We start from the raw sequence: 26,161 nt of genomic DNA, 5'->3' as shown, positions 1-26,161 counted from the left end.
TTGACAGCCTTGAGAATTGTACTGTTTATCGAGTAATCGAATTCCAACAGATTTCTTTTGGAACCCATGTGGATCACCTCACACTTTTCGTTATTTAGCGTCAACTGCCACCTGCCACACCATACAGCAATCTTTTCTAAATCGCTTTGCAACTGATACTGGTCTTCGGATGACCTTACTAGGCGGTAAATTACAGCATCATCTGAGTACAACCTAAGAGAACTGCTCAGATTGTCTCCCAGGTCATTTATATAGATCAGGAACTCCAGACGTCCCAGGACGCTTCCCTGGGGAACACCTGATATCACTTCAGTTTTACTCGATGATTTGCCGTCTATTACTACGAACTGCGACCTTCCTGACAGGAAATCACGAATCCAGTCGCACAACTGAGACGATACCCCATAGGCCCGCAGCTTGACTACAAGTCGCTTGTGAGGAACGGTGTCAAAAGCTTTCCGGAAATCTAGAAATACGGAATCAACTTGAGATCCCCTGTCGATAGCGGCCATTACTTTGTGCGAATAAAGAGCTAGCTGCGTTGCACAAGAACGATGTTTTCTGAAACCATGCTGATTACGTATCAATAGATCGTTCCCTTCGAGGTGATTCACAATGTTTGAATACAGTATATGCTCCAAAACCCTACTGCAAACCGACGTCAATGATATAGGTCTGTAGTTCGATGGATTACTCCAACTACCCTTCTTAAACACTGGTGCGACCAGCGCAATTTTCCAATCTGTAGGTGCAGATCTATCGGTGAGCGAACGGTTGTATATGATTGCTAAGCAGGGAGCAATTGTATCAGCGTAATCTGAAAGGAACCTAATCGGTGTACAATCTGGACCTGAAGACTTGCCCGTATCAAGCGATTTGAGTTGCTTCGCAACCCCTAAGGTATCTACTTCTAAGAAACTCATGCTAGCAGCTGTTCGTGTTTCAAAGTCTGGAATATTCCATTCGTCTTCCCTGGTGAAGGAATTTCGGAAAACTGCGTTCAATAACTCCGCTTTAGCGGCACAGTCGTCGGTAACAGTACCATCGGCACTGTGCAGCGAAGGTATTGACTGCGTCTTGCCGCTTGTGTACTTTACATACGACCAGAATTTCTTCGGATTTTCTACCAAATTTCGAGACAATGTTTCGTTGTGGAACCTATTAAAGGCATCTCGCATTGAAGTCCGTGCCAAATTTCGCGCGTCTGTAAATTTTAGCCAATCTTCGGGATTTTGCGTTCTTCTGAACTTCGCATGCTTTTTCCGTTGCCTCTGCAACAGTGTTCGGACCTGTTTTGTGTACCATGGGGGATCAGTTCCATCTCTTACCAATTTATGAGGTATGAATCTCTCAATTGCTGTTGCTACTATATCTTTGAATTTGAGTCACATCTCGTCTACATTTGCATAGTCAGTTCCGAAGGAATGGAGACTGTCTCTTAGGAAGGCTTCTAGTGACACTTTATCCGCTTTTTTAAATAAATGGCGCTGTAAGATTCACAAACGTATAAGTACACGGAGTTTCAAAAATGACCGGTATATTTGAAACGGCAATACAAACTAAACGAGCAGCGATAGAAATACACCGTTTGTTGCAATATGCTTGGGACAACAGTTCATTTTCAGGCAGAGAAACTTTCGAAATTACAGTAGTTACAATTGTCAACAACAGATGGCGCTGCGGTCTGGGAAACTATATAGTACGATATTTTCCACATATCCACCATGCGTAGCAATAATATGGCGTAGTCTCTGAATGAAATTACCCGAAACCTTTGACAACGTGTCTGGCGGAATGGCTTCACATGCAGATGAGATGTACTGCTTCAGCTGTTCAATTGTTTCTGGATTCTGGCGGTACACCTGGTCTTTCAAGTGTCCCCACAGAAAGAAGTCACAGGGGTTCATGTCTGGCGAATAGGGAGGCCAATCCACGGCGCCTCCTGTATGTTTCGGATAGCCCAAAGCAATCACACGGTCATCGAAATATTCATTCAGGAAATTAAAGACGTCGGCCGTGCGATGTGGCCGGGCACCATCTTGCATAAACCACGAGGTGTTCGCAGTGTCGTCTAAGGCAGTTTGTACCGCCACAAATTCACGAAGAATGTCCAGATAGCGTGATGCAGTAATCGTTTCGGATCTGAAAAATGGGCCAATGATTCCTTTGGAAGAAATGGCGGCCCAGACCAGTACTTTTTGAGGATGCAGGGACGATGGGACTGCAACATGGGGCTTTTCGGTTCCCCATATGCGCCAGTTCTGTTTATTGACGAAGCCGTCCAGGTAAAAATAAGCTTCGTCAGTAAACCAAATGCTGCCCACATGCATATCGCCGTCATCAATCATGTGCACTATATCGTTAGCGAATGTCTCTCATGCAGCAATGGTAGCGGCGCTGAGGGGTTGCCGCGTTTGAATTTTGTATGGATAGAGGTGTAAACTCTGGCGCATGAGACGATACATGGACATTGGCGTCATTTGGACCACAGCTGCAACACGGCGAACGGAAACCCGAGGCCGCTGTTGGATCACCTGCTGCACTAGCTGCGCGTTGCCCTCTGTGGTTGCCGTACACGGTCGCCCTACCTTTCCAGCACGTTCATCCGTCACGTTCCCAGTCCGTTGAAATTTTTCAAACAGATCCTTTATTGTATCGCTTTTCGGTCCTTTGGTTACATTAAACCTCCGTTGAAAACGTCGTCTTGTTGCAACAACACTGTGTTCTAGGCGGTGGAATTCCAACACCAGAAAAATCTTCTGTTCTAAGGAATACACCATGTTGTCCACAGCACACTTGCACGTTGTGAACAGCACACGCTTACAGCAGAAAGACGACGTACAGAATGGCGCACCCACAGACTGCGTTGTCTTCTATATCGTTCACATCACTTGCAGCGCCATCTGTTGTTGAAAATTGTAACTACTGTAATTTCGAAAGTTTGTCGGCCTGAAAATATACTGTTGTCCCAAGCATATTGCAACAAACGGTGTATTTCTATCGCTGCTCGTTTAGTTTTTATTGCCGTTTCAAATATACCGGTCATCTTTGAAACACCCTGTATGTGATATCACGTAACATTCCGCCAGTGAGGACGGTATTTGCTTCGTGATACATTACCCGGGTTAAAATGGACCGTTAACCAATTGCGGAAAAGGTCGATATCGTGTTGCTGTATGGCTATTGTGATCAAAATGCCCAACGGCCGTGTGCTATGTATGCTGCTCGGTATCCTGGACGACATCATCCAAGTGTCCGGACCGTTCGCCGGATAGTTACGTTATTTAAGGAAACAGGAAGTGTTCAGCCACATGTGAAACGTGAACTACGACCTGCAACAAATGATGATGCCCAAGTAGGTGTTTTAGCTGCTGTCGCGCCTAATCCGCACATCAGTAGCAGACAAATTGCGCGAGAATCGGGAATCTCAAAAACGTCGGTGCTGAGAATGCTACATCAACATCGATTGCACCCGTACCATATTTCTATGCACCAGGAATTGCATGGCGACGACTTTAAACGTCGTGTACAGTTCTGCCACTGGGCACAAGAGAAATTACGGGAAGATGACAGAATTTTTGCACGCCTTCTATTTAGCGACGAAGCGTCATTCACCAACAGCGGTAACGTAAACCGGCATAATATGCACTATTGGGAAACGGAAAATCCACGATGGCTGCGACAAGTGGAACATCAGCGACCTTGGCGGGTTAATGTATGGTGCGGCATTATAGGAGGAAGGATAAATGGCCCCCATTTTATCGATGGCAATCTAAATGGTGCAATGTATGCTGATTTCCTACGTAATGTTCTACCGATGTTACTACAAGACGTTTCACTGCATGACAGAATGGCGATGTACTTCCAATATGATGGATGTCCGGCACATAGCTCGCGTGCGGTTGAAGCAGTATTGAATAGCATATTTCATGATAGGTGGCTCGGTCGTCGAAGAGCCATACCATGGCCCGCACGTTCGCCTGATCTGACGTCCCTGGATTTCTTTCTGTGGGGAAAGTTGAGCCGCGCGGGATTAGCCGAGCGGTCTTAGGCGCTGCAGTCATGGACTGTACGGCTGATCCCCGCGGAGGTTCGAGTCCTCCCTCGGGCATGGGTGTTTGTGTTTGTCCTCAGGATAATTTAGGTTAAGTAGTGTGTAAGCTTAGGGACTGATGACCTTACCAGTTAAGTCCCATAAGATTTCACACACATTTGAATTTTTTTTTGGGAAAGTTGAAGGATATTTGCTATCGTGAGCCACCGACAACGCCTGACAACATGCATCAGCATGTATGTGCGAACATTACGGAAGGCAAACTACTTGCTGTTGAGAGGAATGTCGTTACACGTATTACCAAATGCATTGAGGTTGACGGACATCATTTTGGGCATTTATTGCATTAATGTGGTATTTACTGGTAATCACGCTGTAACAGCATGCGTTTTCAGAAATGATAAGTTCACAAAGGTTCATGTATCACATTGGAACAACCGAAATAAAATGTTCAAACGTACGTACGTTCTGTATTTTAATTTAAAGAACCTACCTGTTACCAAATGTTCGTCTAAAATTGTGAGCCATATGTTTGTGACTATTACAGCGCCATCTATCACAAAGCGAAAAAAGTGGTCCTACTAAAACATTCATATTTCTTTACATACTACACGAATATGTAATAAAAATGGAGGTTCCTACTAAAAAAAAAAAACGCAGTTGGTATCCGTTTGACCTATGGCAGCGCCATCTAGCGGGCCAACCATAGCGCCATCTGGTTTCCCCCTTCAAGCTAGACAAGCTTCGTTGTTTGTAGTTTTTTCGTTTGACGCTTATTTCGTGAGATATTTGGCCCTGTGACGATCAATGGACCACCCTGTATATAAATGGCCACTGTTCGACATGGGTTCTATTTCTGATATTAAAGTATGTGCTTCTAGACCATTTTACCGTGGGAAATTCAAATATGTAAACAAAATATCGTTGTCAGGGATACTTTTTATGTAATATGTATATATATATGTATATTCACAATTCATGGCAAACACAGAGACGTTATAGAGAAATACGGGTATGTTGCCGCATCCAGTAGTGATAGAACGTGATAATTTCTTATGCAACAGCAGGTGGGAAGAATCAGACATCATTAGGTTATCCCCCGCCACACCTATGTCATTAAGACCACCTGAAACATCTCATTAACTCGAACAGCCGGTCGCTGCCTCGGCAGTAAAGCTTCACGCCTCCTAGGGGCAGGTGCATCGAGTTTACAACAGTGGTGTTAGCCGCAATTTGTGTCAGTCTTAAAGAGTGGGTGTTTTGGCTGACAAATTACTGTCTGTCATATTTCCGAGCACGGTTGAATTTTTTAGTTCCTGTGTGTAAACTGATTCAGCCTGGTGCTGAAGGTAAAACGACAGCTTGTTTTTACACATCAACGTTCCTCTAGTTCCCTACTATTAATTTAATACAGGTGTATTACCAAAGTGGTATTTTTAAATTTGCAGAAATGCCGCATCATCGTGGATGCCGATATAAGCCGGACAACTTCTGCTACATCTGTGGGAAGTTCACTTTTGCCAGAAATAGGAAGAAAATTTCTCTAGTCATAAAGAAAGCATACAAACATTTTTTTGGAGTAGAGGTAGGAGACCAATATAAAGAATGGGCACCACATTTCTGTTGTGCTACATGTTACTGCAAACTAATTCAGTGGTGGAAAGGTAAAGAGAATGTGGCATCGTTTGCTGTTCCCATGGTGTGGAGGGAGCCTAAGGACCATGTTACTGATTGTTATTTCTGTCTAACAAAAATTCAAGGTTTTACAAACAAAAAGTCGAAGAGGCACATTGTTTACCCAGATCTGCCTTCATCGAGAATGGAAAGTATGTGCAGATTTCAAGGTAATTGCTATGGTACTGGGAATGCAACAAGACTACACAAATTATGCCTGTTTTCTTTGCGAGTGAGATAGTCGAGACCGAAATTCCCACTACGTGAAAAAGAAATGGCCTAGGCGAAGATGGAAAGTTGTCGAAAAGAATGTACAACGTGAAAGTCTGGTAGCTCCTGAATATATACTACTTCCACCGCTTCACATCAAACTTGGCCTTATGAAACAATTCGTGAAGGCCATGGATCCAACAGGCTGTGGGTTTGCATATTTAGCTACCAAATTCCCCCGTCTTTCAGCTGCAAAAATAAAGGAAGGTGTATTTGTGGGCCCACAAATCAGGGAGCTGCAGAAAGACGCAAATTTTGAAGCATGTTTAACCGATAAAGAAGAAACCGCATGGGACTGTTTCAAGATGGTGTCGGAAAACTTCCTCGGAAGAAGGAGAGCTACTAACTACAAAGCAGTGGTGAAGGATATGATGAAAGCATATCAGGATTTGGGGTGCAATATGTCTTTGAAGGTACATATGATGGACTCTCATCTGGACTACTTCACAGAGAGTTGTAGTGACGTATCGGATGAACATGGGGAAAGATTCCATAAAGACATTTCTACCATAGAAAGGCGCTATGAAGGGAAGTGGGTACCTTCTATGTTAGCAGATTATTGCTGGAATATCATTCGAGAGAAGAAAGATTCACAATACAAGAGAAAAAAGTGATGTGCATTACAAGGCAGTGGCTCATTGTTTGTCAATTTTCTGTAATTTCTCATGTCAAATAAATGCTTCAAAGTGTATACACAAAGGTTACTGTGTTATATGTTAGATCCCACCCTCCATTAATGTGATGAACTTATAACATCATAAAGATGTGCATTTGTTTGTCGAATTTCACCTCACGTTTGCTGCACTATATCAGAAACTGAAAAGAGAAATAAAATTGCGATTACTCATAAACTATCCCTGACAGAAAAAACCAAAAACAGTTTTCAATTCAGCACTCAAAATACAACTAGGTTCACAATATTTTTTATCAGAAATAGAAAAAAAGGTTTTTTTTGTAGAACAGTGTAATCTGGCGGACAGGGTAAGCAGCAATCTGCGGCTGTTTGCTGATGATGCTGTCGTGTATGGGAAGGTGTTGAGTGACTGTGGGAGAACAGAAGATGACTTGGACAAAATGTCTAGTTGGTGTGATGAATGGCAGCTAGCTCTAAATATAGGAAAAAGTAAGTTAATCCAGATGAGTAGGAAAAACAAACACATAATTTTCGAATACAGTACAGCCGTATGCTGCTTGACACAGTCACTTCGATTAAATATCTAGATGTAACGTTGCGAAGTAATGTAAAACGGAATGAGCATGTAAGGATTGTAGTAAGGAAGGCGAATAGTCGTCTTCAGTTTATTGGGAGAATTTTAGGAAAGTGTGTTTCATCCGTAAAGGAGACCGCATATAGGACACTAGTTCGACCCATTATCAGTCATAAAGTGTAAGATTTTTTCAGAATGTAAAATTCCATCATTTTATCTCTCAAACATTTGTGTAAAGCAGAAATCAACAATAAAACATTAAAATATTAATGCAACAGCATATTTCTAACAGAATTTTAAAATAGTGCCTCACATTTAAAACATAGCTTCGTGGATATAAAAACTGAGGACGTCAAATTTTGCAAAGCCAAAATTATGTATGACATTGACCATGAACCCAAAATACACGTTAGTTACCTAGATTCAGAAAAAAATGGTAATTCTTTCCTGTGACAAGCCTAGTAATAGGCAGTAAATTACGACAAGCAACCGACTTAATGGACCACAGGAATGGGTACATATTACATGAAGGAGAACATTGAAGCTCAGTACTGTAAATTGCAACAATGGTCTGAATTGTCATAATGTACCCAATACCTGGATGTACGGAAAGTGGATTGTGGAGGAGGGAAGGGGGGAGGGGGGAGAACACCAGATTCAAAACCGAGGCTATGAATGTACTGATAACTATGTGAATGAGCGAAAGTATCCAACGCATTGGCTCATTAAAAACTTTTCTAAATGTTTTTTTTCCTTTCTTTCCTATACATTTCTATTTGTTCACCTGTTTTATTCAGTATAAGTCATTCAGATCAGTATAGTGGACCTACATGAGATAATTTACAATAAGATTTCTCATACAGGATTTATGAATGCCGTTTATAAACATTTATGGTGATTTTTTACGCAAAGCTAACTGTCATATACGAAAGTATTGTGCTACAAAAATATTATTCGATCCTGAATCCAATAAAATGTTTTATTTGGTTATTAGAAACTATAATAATTTACCAGTTAAGTTCCAAATGAGAATTTCGATCCCTGTTTACATAACTGAATAACGTGTAAAAGAACTACTAGTATCTTATCATCTTTAAAACAAGCAGTTAAAATTCAGAGGAAACAAAGAAGAAAATTAATTAGGAACTGAATGCTTAATAAGTGAAACATATCATACTAAAGTCACCATAACTGCGATCGCGAAAACAACACTGCTTTTCGTACGCTTGGTATTAATACGTTTGCTTCCAAAAGTTCTGTGTCGTATATTGATATTCATGACATGCTCTACGCATTATTTAAGTAATGACGAATGTAATGTTGTGGCTTAAACCATTTTAGCCCTTACCCGTGAAGATGGTCCATGACTGAAACCGGTCGATATTTCGGTTTAAAATGGACAAATATGAATTTTATACTTTACTTGACGGCTATAGATAACCACCCTCCAGAAGTGTTGAAAACGTAGGTCATTTTCTAGTAACGAAGCAGTTCGGAAGCTTATACTAGTTAATTGTGACGCAATACGGCAGGTTTTTGTTATACGGTAGTGTACTTTGGAATAAACCAGAGCAAACAGCGAGACCGATAAATAAAATCATAAATCTTATTTCGCCGGGAACACAGAATGTCTAACGTAATGAAACAATATTGCCTGCCAAAAGCAAAATTCGAACCCTGATCCCCACACGCTAAGGTCGCGCATGTGGGCCCAGAGCCACAACGACATGAATACATGACTTGGATTGGGAATTATCTAAATCTACATCTACATCTACATTTATACTCCGCAAGCCACCCAACAGTGTGGAACGGAGGGCACTGTACGTGCCACTGTCATTACCTCCCTTTCCTGTTCCAGTCGCGTATTGTTCGCGGGAAGAACGACTGACGGAAAGTCTCCGTGCGCGCTCGAATCTCTCTAATTTTACATTCGTGATCTCCTCGGGAGGTATAAGTAGGGGGAAGCAATATATTCGATACCTCATCCAGAAACGCACCCTCTCGAAACTTGGACAGCAAGCCACACCGCAATGCAGAGCGCCTCTCTTGCAGAGTCTGCCACTTGAGTTTGCTAAACATCTCCGTAACGCTATCACGCTTACCAAATAACCCTGTGACGATACGCGCCGCTCTTCTATGGATCTTCTCTATCTCCTCTGTCAACGCGACCTGGTACGGACAGGTGCGACAGACCAATAGGCTCAACCGCTGCACGTTTGGTGAGGTACGACATCAGGTGACGTCACATGTTCAACATTTGTCATTCTCTTCTGGGGTATTTCTCGACATTTGCGACCCTATACGTCTTATGGTTCAAATGGTTCTGAGCACTATGGGACTTAACATCTGTGGTCATCAGTCCCCTAGAACTTAGAACTACTTAAACCTAAGTAACCTAAGGAGATCACACACATCCATGCCCGAGGCAGGATTCGAACCTGCGACCGTAGCGGGCACGCGGTTCCAGACTGAAGCGCCTAGAACCGCACGGCCACACCGGCCGGCTATATGTCTTATATTAAATTACTTGTCTCAGCGTCATCTACGCTTCGGAGGTTTTTAATGTTACTAATAATCGCCCTGTGTATTAATAGTGCTACAACACGTCATGAAAATAGTACCAACAGAAATCGCTAGATCGTGCGGCGATCGAAAGCTCGAGCAAAGCCCGAGATTTCTCGAGCTGTGACGTCAACTACTCGAACAGTTCGAGTCTTGTTCATGCGCAACACTATTAGTGGTTTGAGCCGTTGTTGCTGCCAGAGGTGGCACCTTTGTGTTCTACATTTCGCACCCAGTACATCCCCAAATCACCTACGAATTTAATTGTGTCTTCTGCCCGCTACACTGTATACGTACAACATATTTTGTTTTCTGCTGTCCTTCCTGGTGTTGCAGTTTTAATAGCCAGCAATGTGTTGTTCCTCCCTGTGTGGGAAAAATTTTCCAGATAGTTGTAATAGGTTGAAAAGCTCGCCCGGTTAGCCGAGCGGTCTAACGCACGGCTTTCCGGAGTGGGAAGGAGCGCCTGGTCACCGGCACGAATCCCTGGCGGACTTGTGTCGTGGTCCAGTGATCCGGCCAGTCTGTGGATTGTTTTTAGGCGGTTTTCCATCTGCCTCGGCGAATGCGGGCTGGTTCCCCTTATTCCACCTCAGCTACACTATGTCGGCGATTGCTGCGCAAACAAGTTCTCCACGTACGCGTACACCACCGTTACTCTACCACGCAAACATAGAGGTTTCACTCGTCTGGTGTGAGACGTTCCCTAGGGGCGTCCACCGGGGGCCGAACCGCACAATAACGATGGGGAGGCGGAGGGCTGGACTGCGGTAGTCGTCGTGGGGTTGTGGACCACTGCGGCTGCGGCGGGGACGGAGCCTCTCCGTCGTTTCTAGGTCCCCGGTTAAGGGGCTCCGGAAAGGCTCAAAATCATGAAAAGTTCAATTTTTACTTTTTTGCGTTTTCTGAATCTGCAGACTATTACCTTTTAATAGATATATAATTTATTCAATTCCGAAGACTACAACTATTTTTAAAAATTTTTTTGAAATGTGTTCTACATGGGCGTGACCCACTGTGGCGCTGTTAAACTGCTGTCAAATGGTGTTATTATTAACGTCCGTGTTGATCAGGTACATTTTAGTGATGTGAGATAAAGTATGTGTTGTGGCTAACCTGTGATGGTCCAATATATATCGCTGGTGTGATTGTCGATTGTTTCATGTTTATTTACTCTGTCGTTATCTCGAAAATATTCGTAATTAATTCTGTTTCTTGAGTCTCTGTTTTGTTGAAGTATAATAATGAGTAAAAGTAAAGTTATTAGAAATCCTCTGAAGGCTTTTAAGAAAAGGAGAAATGTTGGAAAGCCAAAGGTATGTGTTATTACTGTAAACAATAAAGACGATAACCAAGTGAGTGAACCTAACCTCTCAAGTACACCCGCCCATAGCAGTCAAAGTGGGAAAGAAAATACTTCACAGAAGAAGCTTGGTTCAAGGAGTGAAAACTATGAATGTTTTATGGGCGAATCGGATGTGAATGAAATATTTGATATGTCGGTTCTCAAAGGAATTTTTTCAAACTGTGTAAGATGTATTCATTGTAGTGAAGTTGGTCTGGAACTCTCCATAATAAAGCACGTAGGACTTGCTAGTGAAATACAACTGAAATGTGATAAGCGTTCATACATGACCACCTTTTGGAACAGTGTTGCAATAACTGCAACTGAAGAAAATGGTAGCAAAATCTACGAACACAACAACCAGCGATGCTTGCTTTAGACAAGGAACGCCTTCGGGCTGCAGACAGGGCTGTAAAGAATCTAGAAATACAAGCAAGAGTAAACAAGAGGAGGAACAAGAGGAAGCTGGAGGAGGAGTTTGCAGAGGATGAAGATAATCCATCCTATGGACCTGGAATGCACTAAAAAGTTAATCCAATCTTTGTCGCTCGATTCCCAAAACTTTTATTTTCTCATACTAATTACATGTTTTCTAAGGATCTTCCAAACATATTTGTTTCAAACTTTCAGTAAATGTTACACAGTACCTTCTGCATAATTTAACACAGCCTTTTTCCAAAAAACTGTATAGTTTTGAATATATAAATAAAAAATTGCAAGAAAATGTTGTGAATTTTCATTACAATTGAAAAAAAATCATCTTTAATAACTGAACCAAAATTTTGTAAAATCCCTGTGTTAAAGTTGTAGCCCATATTCCGATAAATAATCTGTAAAAAGTTCAACTTCCTACCTCAAATACTTTGTGAGGAAAGATGTAATTTATAAGCATTATTTTAACATTGCAAGTATAGGGCGTTTCGGAGCCCCTTAACATACGACACAATACAATACAATAGGTTGGAAAGTGAGGATACGCACGGTGCACCCTGGTGGCGTTGTGGTGGTGGCGGCGGTACTCGCGGTCCCAGACGTCGTCGTGCAGCCGCCAGTCCAGGTCGTCGGCGGCTAGGGGCCTCAGCGGCCGCGACCGCACGTGCGGGCCCGACACGTGGCTGCCGTCGCCCACGAACACCACCTGCAACACCGCGCCGGCCGTACAGTTCTTACAGCCCATCGGGAAAACAATGCTGATATGTAAATGCCGCAACAGATTTTCGTCTCCTGCACTGGCTAGAAGTGGGGAAGTGGATCGTAGGCTGCTATTCCTGTTCATCCGAATTTCCGTCAATAGCTTGGACTATATTACCACACTGTTGATGGCGAGTTGTCGGCCAGGTAATGTAAATCAAAATATTCTATGCTGGAAAGTAAAACCTTGAAATTTTTTATTCTCTTCTCAATTTCGGTTGAGGTTGAAGGAATGCAAGTCACGGAGACTTGCCTCCTTTCATTTTTAATTAATTCAGTCACGAGTACGGACGGATTTAATGCACGATTGTGTAAATAGGAAAACACTAGAACAGTACACTGAGATGGCAAAAGTCATGGGATAGCGATAAGCACATACACAGATGACGGTAGTACTGCGTACACTAGTTACAACGTGAAAATTATTGAACTATATGAAATAAAATCGTCATAACTTCTGAACGGTTTGCGTTAGGACGTTCAAACTGCACGGTTGGTCGCGGGGCATGATGGGAATTAGTATGCGCATACGCACGGGCCTTGTCGGCCATTTGCACGTGAAAATGCTACGGTACAGCGCGCCTGAGCGTATTGCGCTTGTGAAGGCCCACTGCGCGAGCAATAGCAGCCCAACTGCGGCTCAAAGGAAGTTTGCGACCGAGTTCACTCTGAAGACAACCGGTCCAAGTGTGCTAACAATGGAGAATTTAATTCACAAGTTTAGCAGGACGGGTATTATTCGTGATGATACTGTTAACAATGTCGATCGTCCAAAAAGGGTGAAAACGCCTGTAAACATCGAGAAGACATGCGCTGTGTTTCAAACCGGCCCCAGGAAATCGATCAGACGAGGTGCGCAACAGGTGAGATTCAACCGGGAGACACTGCGACAACTTGTTGTTGACCTGGATCTCTTCTCATACAGCCGCGCGGGGTCGCGTTTAAGGCGCCTTCCCAGAGTTCGCGCGGCTCCCCCCGTCGGAGGTTCGAGTCCTCCCTTGGGCATGGGTGTGTGTGTGTGTGTTGTCCTCAGCGTAAGTTAGTTTAAGTTAGGTTAAGTGGTGTGTAAGCCTACGGACCGATGTCCTCAGCAGTTTGGTCCCATAGGAACTTACCACAAATTTCCAGTTTTCTTCCCATACAAAATTCAAACCCATCAGCCATTAATCCCAGGACCATGGAACAGCAGTTGTGTTTCGCCAACACGATTGTCCACAGAATTGACAAACAGGACTTTGATGTCAATATGGTTTGGTTTAGTGATGAAGCCCACTTTCATTTCGATGGGTTTGTTAATAAGCAAAATTCACGCATTTGGAGGACTGAGAATCCGCAGTTCTCTTCACCCTCAACGGATGACTGTGTGGTGTGCAATGTCCAGTCACAGAATAATCAGTGCGATATTCCTTGATGGCACACTGCCTCCCGAACGTTACGTCAAGGTTTTGGAGGATGACTTCATCCCATTATCCAAAGTGACCCTGATTTCGACAATATGTGGTTCACGGAAGACGGAGCTAGATCCCTTGTTTGATGTCCTGGAGGAGCACTTTGGGGACCACATTCTGGCTCTGGGGTACCCAGAGGCCACTGGCATGGGCCTCGATTGGCCGCCATATTCTCCGGATATGAACACATATGACTCCTTTTTGCGAGGCTATATTAAAGAAAAGATGTGCAGTATTAACCCCAAAACCATTTCTGGGTTCAAAGCAGGCATTCAGGAGGTAGGTCATCGACAGCAACGATGTTCTGACAGTTCAGCGGGTCATTCAGAACTTCGCTATTCGTCTGCGCCACATCATCGCCAAAGATGGCGGGAATATCGAACATGCCATAATCTAAATCCGAATGTCTGTAGTGATGTTTACATCTTGAATAAAGTGTGTGCACGCCGTAGTTTGTAACTAATTTACGTTTTTTTTCAGATAATTCAATAATTTTCACCCTGTATAAAAGGTCAATGCATTACTGCAGCTGTCATTCGTACTCAGGTGATTCATGTGAAAAGGTATCCGACGTGATTATGGGAATTAACGGACACTGACCGCGGAATGGTAGTTGGAGCTGGACACATGAGGCATTACATTTCGGGAATCGTTAAGGAATTCAATATTACGAGATTCACAGTGTTAAGAGTGCGCCGTGAATACCAAATTTCAGGCATTAACTCCCACCAGGCATAACGCAGTGCCCCGACGACCTTCGCTTAACGACCGAGAGCAGAGACGTTTGCGTAGTGTTGCCAGTGCTAACAGACAAGCAGTTAGAACAGTGCGGCGAAATTTGGCGTTAATGGGTCATAGCAGCAGACGACCGACCCGAGTGTCTTTGCTAATAGCATGACATCGCCTGCATCGCCTGTCCTCGGCTCGTGGCCACATGGGTTGGACTTTAAACGACTGGAAAACCGTGGCCTGTTCAGATGAGTCCCGATTTCAGTTGGTAAGCGCTGATGGTAGGGTTAAAGTGTGGCGCAGTCTCCACGAAGCCATGGACCCAAGTTGTCAACGGCTCCATAATGGTGTGGGCTGTGTTTACATGGAAAGCACTGGGTTCTTTGGTCAAACTGAGCCGTTCATTGACTGGAAATGGTTACGTTCGGCTACTTTGAGGCTATTTACAGCCAAACAACGATGGAATTTTTATGGATGACAATGCGTCGTATCACTGAGCCACAACTGTTCGCGTTTGGTTAGAAGAACATTTTGGACAATTGGAAAGAATGATTTGGTCACCCAGCTCGCCCGATATGCATCTCATCGAACAATTAAGGGACATAATCGAGAGGTCAGTTCGTGCACAAAATCCTCGAGCGGCAACACTTACGCAATTAATGACTGCTATAGAGACAACATGCCAACGGCCTTGTCGCAGTGGTAACACTGGTTCCCGTCAGATCACCGAAGTTAAGCGCTTTCGCGCTGGGCTAGCACTTGGGATGGGTGACCATCCGGTCTGTCGAGCGCTGTTGGCAAGCGGGGTGCACTCAGCCCTTGGGAGGCAAACTGAGGAGCTTCTTGATTGAGAAGTAGCGGCTCCGGTCTCGGAAACTGACATACGGCCGGGAGAACGGCGTGCTGACCACGTGCCCCTCCATATCCACATCCAATGACGCCTATGGGCATAGGATGACACGGCGGCCGGTCGGTACCGTTGGGCCTTCATGGCCTGTTTGGGAGGAGTTTATAGAGACAACATGACTCAGTATTTCCGCAGGGGACTTCCAACAACTTGTTGAGTACATGCCACATCGAGTTGCTACTGCTACATTAGGCCAAGCAAAAGGAAGTCTGACGCGATATTAGGAAGTATCCCATAACATTTGTCGCCTCAGCGTATTTCAGATCAACCGAATTTGTGTCGATGGCCTGGACTGTATTATGCTTGAGACCATATCACAAAGTTGATGGCGAGCTGTCAGCTAGGTAATGTAAATCAAAATATTCTATTACAGAAATTAAGCTTTTTAGGGCGTGCTGGAAAGTAATGCCGCGGAATTTTTTATTCTCTTCTCAATACCGATGGAGGTTGAAGATGGCAGGTCATGAAGGGTTGCCTCCATTCATTTTGCAGAGTTAGCCCGGGGACGGAGTAGGTGGGAGGATCGATGCAGCACCAGTCGCCGGAGGCAGTCTATTGAGTCCGTGCAGGGGCGTGCTACATCTACATATGAAGGGCTTATTTCAATAGTGGTACAAGTTCATTTTTGTTCATATTGAGATACAGACTCCTAAAGTTAAATGAGCGCTGAAAAATCTGCAGTTGAGATACCAGAAATATTCAAGCATATGGCTTCTTGCTAGAGATGGACCTTCCTTTCTGTTTGTTTGGCTCATTAATTTCAGAAGCATTATAGACAGAAAAGTGGAGGTAATGGACTTGTACCACTACTGAAATAAACCCTTCATATATACTCCGCAAGCCACCGTATGGTGCGTAGCGGAGGGTATCATGTACCACTATTTGTCATTTACTTTCATGTTCCACTCGCAAACAGAGCGAGCCCTAATTTCTCGTATCTTATCTTCGTGGTCCTTACGCGCAAAGAATGTTGGCGGCAGTAGAAGAGTTCGGCAGTCAGCTTCAAATGCCGGGTCTCTAAATTTTCTTAATAGTGTTGCTGAAAAGAATGTCGCCTTTCCTCCAAGGATTCCCATTTCAGTTCACGAAGCATTTCGGCAACACTTACGTGTTGTTCGAACCTACCGGTAACAAATACGAGGTGCATTCAAGTTCTAAGGCCTCCGATTTTTTTTCTCCGGACTGGAAAGGGATAGAAACATGCGCATTGTTTCAAAATGAGGCCGCGTTCATTGTCAATACGTCCCAGAGATGGCAGCACCGTACGGCAGATGGAATTTTACCGCCAGCGGCGAGAATGAGAACTGTTTTAAATACTTAAAATGGCGACATTTTCCTTACTTGAACAGCGTGCAATCATTCGTTTTCTGAATTTGCGTGGTGTGAAACCAATTGAAATTCATCGACAGTTGAAGGAGACATGTGGTGATGGAGTTATGGATGTGTCGAAAGTGCGTTCGTGGGTGCGATAGTTTAATAAAGGCAGAACATCGTGTGACAACAAACCGAAACAACGTCGGGCTCGCACAAGCCGGTCTGACGACATGATCGAGAAAGTGGAGAGAATTGTTTTGGGGGATCGTCGAATGACTGTTGAACAGATCGCCTCCAGAGTTGGCATTTCTGTGGGTTCTGTGCACACGATCCTGCATGACGACCTGAAAATGCGAAAAGTGTCATCCAGGTGGGTGCCACGAATGCTGACGGATGACCACACGGCTGCCCGTGTGGCATGTTGCCAAGCAATGTTGATGCGCAACGACAGCACGAATGGGACTTTCTTTTTGTCGGCTGTGACAATGGATGAGACGTGGATGCCATTTTTCAATCCAGAAACAAAGCGCCAGTCAGCTCAATGGAAGCACACAGATTCACCGCCGCCAAAAAAATTTCTGGTATACACCAGTGCTGATAAAATGATGGTGTCCATGTTCTGGGACAGCGAGGGCGTAATCCTTACCCATTGCGTTCCAAAGGGCACTACGGTAACAGGTGCATCCTACGAAAATGTTTTGAAGAACAAATTCCTTCCTGAACTGCAACAAAAACGTCCGGGAAGGGCTGCGCGTGTGCTGTTTCACCAAGACAACGCACCCGCACATCGAGCTAACGTTACGCAACAGTTTCTTCGTGATAACAACTTTGAAGTGATTCCTCATGCTCCCTACTCACCTGACCTGGCTCCTAGTGACTTTTGGCTTTTTCCAACAATGAAAGACACTCTCCGTGGCCGCACATTCACCAGCCGTGCTGCTATTGCCACAGCGATTTTCCAGGGGTCAAAACAGACTCCTAAAGAAGCCTTCGCCGCTGCCATGGAATCATGGTGTCAGCGTTGTCAAAAATGTGTACGTCTGCAGGGCGATTACGTCGAGAAGTAACGCCAGTTTCATCGATTTCGGGTGAGTAGTTAATTAGAAAAAAAATCGGAGGCCTTAGAACTTGAATGCACCTCGTACAGCAGCCCGCCTTTGAATTGCTACGATGTCTTCATTCAGTCCGACCTGGTATGGATCACAACCACTCGAACAGTACTCCAGAATATGTGGCACCAGCGTCCTATATGCGGTCTCCTTTACAAGTGAACTACTCTTTCCCAAAATTCTCCCAATAAACCGAAGTCGACCATTCGTCTCCCCTACCACAGTTCTCACATGCCCGTTCCACCTCATACCGTTCTGCAACGTTACGCCCAGATATTTAAACGACTTGGCTGTGTGAAGCAAGACACTAGTAATACTGTATCCGAAACATTACAGGTTTGATCTTCCTACTCAACCGCATTAAACTTACATTTTTCCAGATTTAGGACTAGCTACCATTCATCACACCACCTGGAAATTTTGTCCAAGTCGTCTTGTATCTTCCTACAGTCACTCAACTTCGACACCTTACCGTAGACCACGGCATTATCAGCAAACAACCGCAAATTGCTGCCCACCCTGTCAGCCAGCGGCGGATTTACGGCGGCGAGCACGGAGCTACTCAGGAGAGGCGGCACCTGTGCAGCCCTGCACGTCAGGAATTTTCCAGGAGATCTGTTACCCACTAGAGCGTGTTCTTTCGACCACCAGCAGCAGCTGTTTAGTTGATGGATGTACCGTACTCTTCAAGTTTAGTCTTTCGCACTCACTATTGCTCAATGTAGAAACAATCAGACAGCGTTACTATTGATACTCTAAAACGGAAAGCGTCGCGCACAGAGCTCCAGCACTTCGTGCCAGCTTGGACAACCTCATTAGTGAAACTTCCTGGCAGATTAAAACTGTGTGCCGGACCGAGACTCGAACTCGATTTCGAGTCTCGGTCCGGCACACAGTTTTAATCTGCCAGGAAGTTTCATATCAGCGCACACTCCGCTGCAGAGTGAAAATCTCCTTCTGGAAACACCCCCCAGGCTCCGGCTAACCCATGTCTCCACAATATCCTTTCTTTCAGGAGTGCTAGTTCCCCAAGGTTCGCAGGAGAGCTTCTGTAAAGTTCGGAAGGTAGGAGACGAGGTACTGGCAGAAGTAAAGCTGTGAGGACGGGGCGTGAGTCGTGCTTGGGTACCTCAGTTGGTAGAGCACTTGCCCGCGAAAGTCAAAGGTCCCGAGTTCGAGTCTCGGTCCAGCACACAGTTTTCATCTGCCAGGGAGTTTCATATCAGCGCACACTCCGCTGCAGAGTGAAAATCTCATTCTGGAAACACCCCCCCCAGGCTCTGGCTAACCCATGTCTCCACAATATCCTTTCTTTCAGGAGTGTTAGTTCCGCAAGGTTCGCAGGAGAGCTTCTGTAAAGTTCGGAAGGTAGGAGACGAGGTACTGGCAGAAGTAAAGCTGTGAGGACGGACTGTGAGTCGTGCTTGGGTACCTCAGTTGGTAAAGCACTTGCCCGCGAAAGTCAAAGGTCCCGAGTTCGAGTCTCGGTCCGGCACACAGTTTTAATCTGCCAGGGAGTTTCATATCAGCGCACATTCCACTGCAGAGTGAAAAATCTCATTCTGGAAACATCATTAGTACTTATATGAATTTCATACATAGGTGTATCAACGCCATACGTGCTTTTTTGTTTTTGTGTTTAAATGTCAAATTACATCGACTATTTATTCAATTTGTACAGAAACAACATGGCAGTTATAAGAGTCGAGGGGCATGAAATGGAAGCAGTGGCTGGGAAGGGAGAGAGACAGGATTGTAGCCTCTTCTCGATGTTATTCGATCTGTATACTGAGCAAGCAGTAAAGGAAACAAAAGAAAAATTCGGAGTAGGAATTAAAATCCATGGAGAAGAAATAAAAACTATGAGGTTCGCCGATGACATTGCAAATCTGTCAGAGACAGCAAAGGACTTGGAAGAGCAGTTGAACGGAATGGACAGTGTCTTGAGAAGAGGATATAAGATGAACATCAACAAAAGCAAAACGAGGATAGTGGAATGTAGTCGAATTAAGTCGGGTGATGCTGAGGGAATTAGATTAGGAAATGAGACACTTAAAGTAGTAAAGGAGTTTTACTATATGGGGAGCAAAATAACTAATGATGGTCGAAGTAGAGAAGATATCAAATGTAGACTGGCAATGGCAAGGAAAGCGTTTCTGAAGAAGAGAAATTTGTTAACATCGAGTATAGATTTCAGTGTCAGGAAGTCGTTTCTGAGAGTATTTGTATGGAGTGTAGCCATGTACGGAAGTGAAACATGGACGATGAATAGTTTGATCAAGAAGAGAATAGAAGCTTTCAAAATGTGGTGCTACAGAAGAATGCTGAAGATTAGATGGGTAGATCACATAACTAATGAGGAGGTACTGAATAGAATTTGGGAGAAGAGGAGTTTGTGGCACAACTTGACTAGAAGAAGGTATCGGTTGGTAGTACATGTTCTGAGGCATCAAGGGATCACCAGTTTATTATTGGAGGGCAGCGTGGAGGGTAAAAATCGTAGAGGGAGACCAAGAGATGAATACACTAAACAGATTCAGAAGGATGTAGGTTGCAGTAGGTACTGGGAGATGAAGAAGCTTGCACAGGATAGAGTAGCATGGAGAGCTGCATCAAACCAGTCTCAGGACTGAAGACCACAACAACAACAACATTTATTCAATAAATCCATTGTCACGACGAATAACCTTTCATTTCGTATAAATTAGTGTATCTTATTCATTTAAGAAATTTTGTTTTTTTTTCTGTGGGATATTAGAAGATATTTATTATTTTATCACAAGTTTTCCAACTTAGGATTCAGCACTGGGGCCACACAATTCATTAATTCGCGTTTGTGTACTCCACTGCGTACAGATTACAGTAGTGTTTCCTAAGGGTGGTTCTGTGTCGAGGATTATTCCGGGGCAGAAAATAATCACAGGCAATTCCCGCATTACCGTACCGCCGGGAATCTTGCAAGGTATGTGATGCACATTACATAAATGTCATGCATATCTCTCGGTCGACTTTCCCGTATCGCTGACGCAAGCAGCAAACCTCTGCCACTAGAGGACTCCGCATTGGAGTGTGTAACTGGGCGGTCGGCGTTGAACTACGTCGGTGCGTGAGAAACAACGTGCTCTGATCGAGTTTCGAGTTGGAAGAGTTCTTCCACACATGGAGCACCCCTCCTTCAGCTTGACAACACCAGACTACGCACGAGCGCTGTACATTAGCAACAATCCGACGCACTGGATTCACTGTCATCCATCACCCTGAACACAGTCCCGACTTGATCCCACCGGATTTTCATCTGTTTCCAAAACTGGAAGAACACCTTCGAACACTTCACATTGATAGTGATGAAGCGGTGCGAGCAGAGGTGAGGTTGTGACTCCGTCAACAAGTTTAAACACTCTTCAGTAACGGTATCAACAAACTGGTGTCTCGTTGTGGAAAAGTGTGTTCGTCGCCTGGGTGACTATGTTGAGAAATAAACATATAGACTTGAAGAATAAAGATGTACAATGTTAATAACGTTTGTTTTATTTAAGAAGTTTTAAGAGTTCTCACATTAGAAATTCGGAGGCTTTACTTTTCGGCACGCCCTCGTAGTTCAGCGCATGCCTGGTTTAATTTCTGGTTTAAAAACTGGATGCTGAAAATTGCTTCAGAACGTTCGAGTGATACAAATATGGACGTCACATCATTTGTACGGGGAGAAAACATAAGCGTTGTGCAGGGTTCGATCGTAGGCCCATTGCTGTGCTTATTCAATGTTAACAATCTACCGTTTTATATGATACAAGCATTATTGTCAAACAGCATACAGAGGCATTACCTGGGAAAATAGTAAATGATGATTTTGTTTGAATTATTAACTGCTTTCGTACTAATGAATTATTCCTAAAACATCCCATCCAGTTTAGTATTATCAAAAATAATCCACATGGTTTTAATGTAGTGTACCAACACAAATGCCCGCCTCTGTAACTGGGCGGTCGACGTTTCTGATTGCTATGCGAAGGACCCTGGTTCAATCCCCGGTACTGCCAGGGGTTTTTCTTTCGTGGGAGGACTATAACGGGCTGCACTCAACGTCGTCGTCCCATTTGAGGTGTTATTTGAATGAGAAGTAGGGGTTCAAGGTCTACAAAGCTGATAACGCCTGGGAGACCACTATGCTGGTATGCTAGCCTTGTGCCTCCCCATACCGCTTCGAAATGACACCAATGGCAGAGAAGGATCCGGCGGCCAGTCGGCACCCAAAAGTCCACACGGGGGACGCAGAGTCAAAATATTTTAAACAGGATGGGAAATTCGAAGTTCTTGCGTTTGCATAATGATGAAAACTAAAACTGGAAAAAGACATACAGTAGATATGCTAAACTTTTAGGTTCAGATAGTATTGCCATAAGAACAATAACAAGCTTACAGAACACAAGAATCATTAAGCTAATATATTTTTTATATTTTCGTTCACTGTTGTCCTATGGGATTATTTTCTGGGGTAAATCCCCATTTAGCCTAAAAGTATTCTTTGTTCAAAATCAAGTAATTAGAATTATGTAAAGGGATCATACTCGTCCATGTTCAGACGCCTGTTTAAGCAGTTGTGAATATTAACCACAGAAAATTTATTTGCTACTAAAATATGCTGTCAAAAATCCAGCTTGAGATTAACATTGATATTGATAATTACAACATTAGAAGGAAAAATGGTCTGCACTTCCCTCTAATTTATCTATCTTTGGCACAAAAGGGAGTGGAATACGTAACTACAAAACTCTTGGCAATATGCGCATGGAAATGAAAAGTTAAAGAGGTATCACAGGTGTTCCCAAATACAGATTAAAGTGGTTTATCGTTGCAAATACTTCTGTACCATCACGAAATTCTCGAGTAGAAGTAAACGGTCAGTTGCAAACATGTAAATGCAATTAGCAATATAAACATGTTTTTAATTACCTTTGTTGTTCAGCTGACATATTCCTCATCATAACGTTTACGTGCATATGATCTACGGAACGTGGAATTGACCAACTAAAGACATTAAGAGGTTTCTGCACTGGTTTTCACTTTCTCTATTTAATATCAACAATATTGCTATTATCAACAAAAAACGCTTGATTTTAGTGTAAACATGAATATTGCTTTCAGGCGTGCTATAATAACGAAAGATCATACGCCAGTTGCGTGTCATTTCATTTGAAAATATGGCTTTCTTAAGAGATAATTGTACCAAGGAATGGTGTTGCGGCGATATGAACAAATAAAATCTCTTCGTGCTTCCAGCCGCATGAAGTGTATGTACACCATGTGATCAGAAGTATCTGGGCATCTCTACAGGGTGGAGAAAAATTGTGTCACGAATTTTTAACCCAGGATAGCTGATGCCAGTACGAACCAAAATTACTAATGTTGTGTAGGTCGACAACGCATAATTTTTAAACTACGGAAACTTGGCGCCACGCGATCCGACTAGCCGAGGGATTGCTCTGTTGCCAGATGCTCTGGACAACGCGTGACCGCGAATGCTTTGCCTGCCGGAGATTGCGACGTATCCAAGGCACGCTCGGTGGTAGCGCGCTAGCCTTCCACTCTTGGGACCTGGGGCCGAATCCGCCGGGCTCCGACACATCCACTGTAGATTCATGATAAGACATACCGGGAACAAACCCACCAACAGCTGTTAGTTCGCGTACAGAAAGTCTTTTACAAATCATGTCGGCCCTGAAAAGGGCCTTCTTTGTATCTAGGACTTCGGTTACTTAAGCAAGTGCTCGAACTGGCGACCCTCTGATGCGACGCAAGCTTGGTAATGGACGTACGCCAGTACCACATTTGTGTACACTTCCACTCCCCCGTACACGAAATACAGTCTGTGATGACTATTAGTAAGCGGTCGTGTGCTCACCAAGTCCCTAATGGTTATTACCTGGCAAAGCGAACTGGTAACCTGGCCAAGATGACAGCACCATCGTGTTTATCTGGCAAGCAAGGGAGGAGGGGGGGGATGTGGCAAGAATGTACAGGGGGTAGAGAAATTAATGTGAACACCATGCAATATAATACATCTTGTTGCAAGCTGGGACCGCGTGTAAATCTTGCGACACGGCTACAGTGCACAGCTGACGTGACAAGTCTTGGAGGGTACTTTCCAGTGTATTTTACATTTTGTTCTGCAACAGTGAACACAAGCGATCATTGAACTGTGTGATCTTTCACACTTCCAAAAAGGGCAACCCGTTGATGTACGGTTAACGGGAGCATTTGAGACGAGAACGGCTCAACTGTTTAACGTTTCACGGGTGACGTATCCACGGTAGTGACAGGATACACGAAACATGGTAAAAACATCGCTGGCGAAGAGAAATAGTCGACGAAAGTCGGGAGTAACTGCCTGTGACCGACGACAATGCAAAAGGATTGTGACCAGACAATACAAAACTAGTGACTGCAGAACTGATCACTCACGTGAGCGATGCTGTGTCGAAAAAAGCAATACCACGGGAGATTCACGAGGCTAACAATCATGGGAGTGATACAATTGAGAAATCCTTATTGTCGGAAGCCAAAGCAATGCTGCGAAAGAAATAGCGTCACGATCATAAAACCTGGGAACATGATGCCTGGAAGAATGTGGTATGGTCCGCTGAACCATCGTTAACATTGTTTCCCACGAACGGCTGGATTTATTTATGGAGAACACCAAAAGAAGCCTACGATCCGGCCTGCCTGCTTCCTACAGTCAAGCATAGGAGCAATTCCGTTACGATTTGCCGGCTACGTCGTGGTATTCAGCTGGTCCTACCATTACCCTCACCGTCCGGATTAGTGCGAATGAATATCTCGACATCCTCGACAATGAAGTGCTAGGTATGACTAGCATATTGCTGCCAGACATTGCCATACTCCAAGATGATAATGCGCCCATAAACACGGCCAAAACGGTTCAGGTATCATTTGTGGAGCATCACAATATCATCAAACATCTTCCCTGGCCCGCACAATCGCCAGACCTCAACATCATTGAAAAGTTAGAGGGAGTTTTAGAGCACAGACTGAGGACCAGATGTGCAGCCCCAACATCGTTCAAGCAGTTGGCGCATATTTTGGTACAAGAATGAGTGAAGCTATTCCGCGAAGAGTTGCAGCTGTTCTCAAAGCCAATGGTGGCCCAACTCCTTATTAATAAGTAAACATTGTGTATATGTCAGGTGTTCATAATATTTTGCCCACCTCCCTCCTGCACATGCAAGTAACCTTACGAAGGAGCGCTGTCTCACTGTACACCGCTGTCTTTCTCTCTATACATTTTTCAGTTATTTCTGTCCATTTCTACATGATAGTTCGAGGTTATCCTGTAATAGTCGTAGAGGAGGAGTGAACACGTTACGAAACTCTGCACTCACAACAATGAGTCGTTGCCGAGCATTGTTGCTTGACAGTACTCTTCGCACGGTGTCGTTTTGCAGCATTTATTCACAGTGTAGTGTGCACGAATCCACAGTTCGTCCAAATAAACCACTGGGCACTTCAACCCCGATGCTTCGTTTTTTCGCAAAAACTCTAAAGTAATATGCTGTTCCTGCAAGTATGTTTTCTCTTCTGCACATAATCACTAGTTTATTCTGTTACCTTTTAAAATAAAATCCCACAGCTGGAAGTTTTTCTCAGAGTTTTTTGCTATCCTAGAAGTCCAGTTCTGAATGATAAATGATGTGAAGACTTTGTAAAAATTGTATTTCCTTGTGTTGTTCATAACATCGTAGAAATCGCTGTCTAATAACAAATTTTTCCACAATATTAATGAATTATTTATTGTGCCCATTTTACTTATTCTGCTTCGGAGCAGATTCTTATCTCAAACTCCACTTAGCATCGTATCCCTGCTTCCATAACTTGAACACTATTGACCTGCTTAGCTTTCGCTTGCCAACATTTGCTTGCCCCTGCCGTCGCCTTCTCTATCAGAACTATCTCAGCTTTCTCATTCTCACTGCCAGTAAAATTAATGACGTTAACAGCAGGTTTTGGCGGCTGCCCGCTAAGGTATTTTCCGGAATCACTTTTCACGCTCGCACTGAAAAGTAGCAACGGCCGCTACTTTAAATTGAAATGTGGCTGTACCTAGTCACGTTATCAATTTAGTTCCCCCTAGAGCTGGGTCTTCTCGAGTACTACTTAAACGGATGATGTTGCGTGTACGTAAGGCAATGAAGTGAGACCTGTCATCACAAGCAATGAAATGAATCACGTGCCAACATTACCTTCGGTGAAAGGGAGCACAAACACTAGCGTTGGACCTAAGAACTATAACTTAAACAGACGTAACTAAGAGGGTATTCTGAACATTCCACAT

General features: G+C 43.9%; 1 protein-coding gene across 1 annotated transcript in view; it reads right to left on the bottom strand.

Moving 5' to 3' along the window:
- Positions 1-26,161, bottom strand: part of LOC124722863 (cuticlin-5) — a 325,648-nt gene that overhangs the window by 62,050 nt on the left and 237,437 nt on the right. Inside the window, exon 4 of the mRNA XM_047247993.1 lies at positions 12,098-12,254. Within this exon, the coding sequence (XP_047103949.1) occupies positions 12,098-12,254 (157 nt within the window). The remainder of the gene's footprint in view (positions 1-12,097; positions 12,255-26,161) is intronic.

Source organism: Schistocerca piceifrons, chromosome X (genome assembly GCF_021461385.2).
Source record: "Schistocerca piceifrons isolate TAMUIC-IGC-003096 chromosome X, iqSchPice1.1, whole genome shotgun sequence".
Lineage (NCBI taxonomy): Eukaryota > Metazoa > Arthropoda > Insecta > Orthoptera > Acrididae > Schistocerca > Schistocerca piceifrons.
This window is presented reverse-complemented; position numbering and strand designations above follow the sequence as displayed.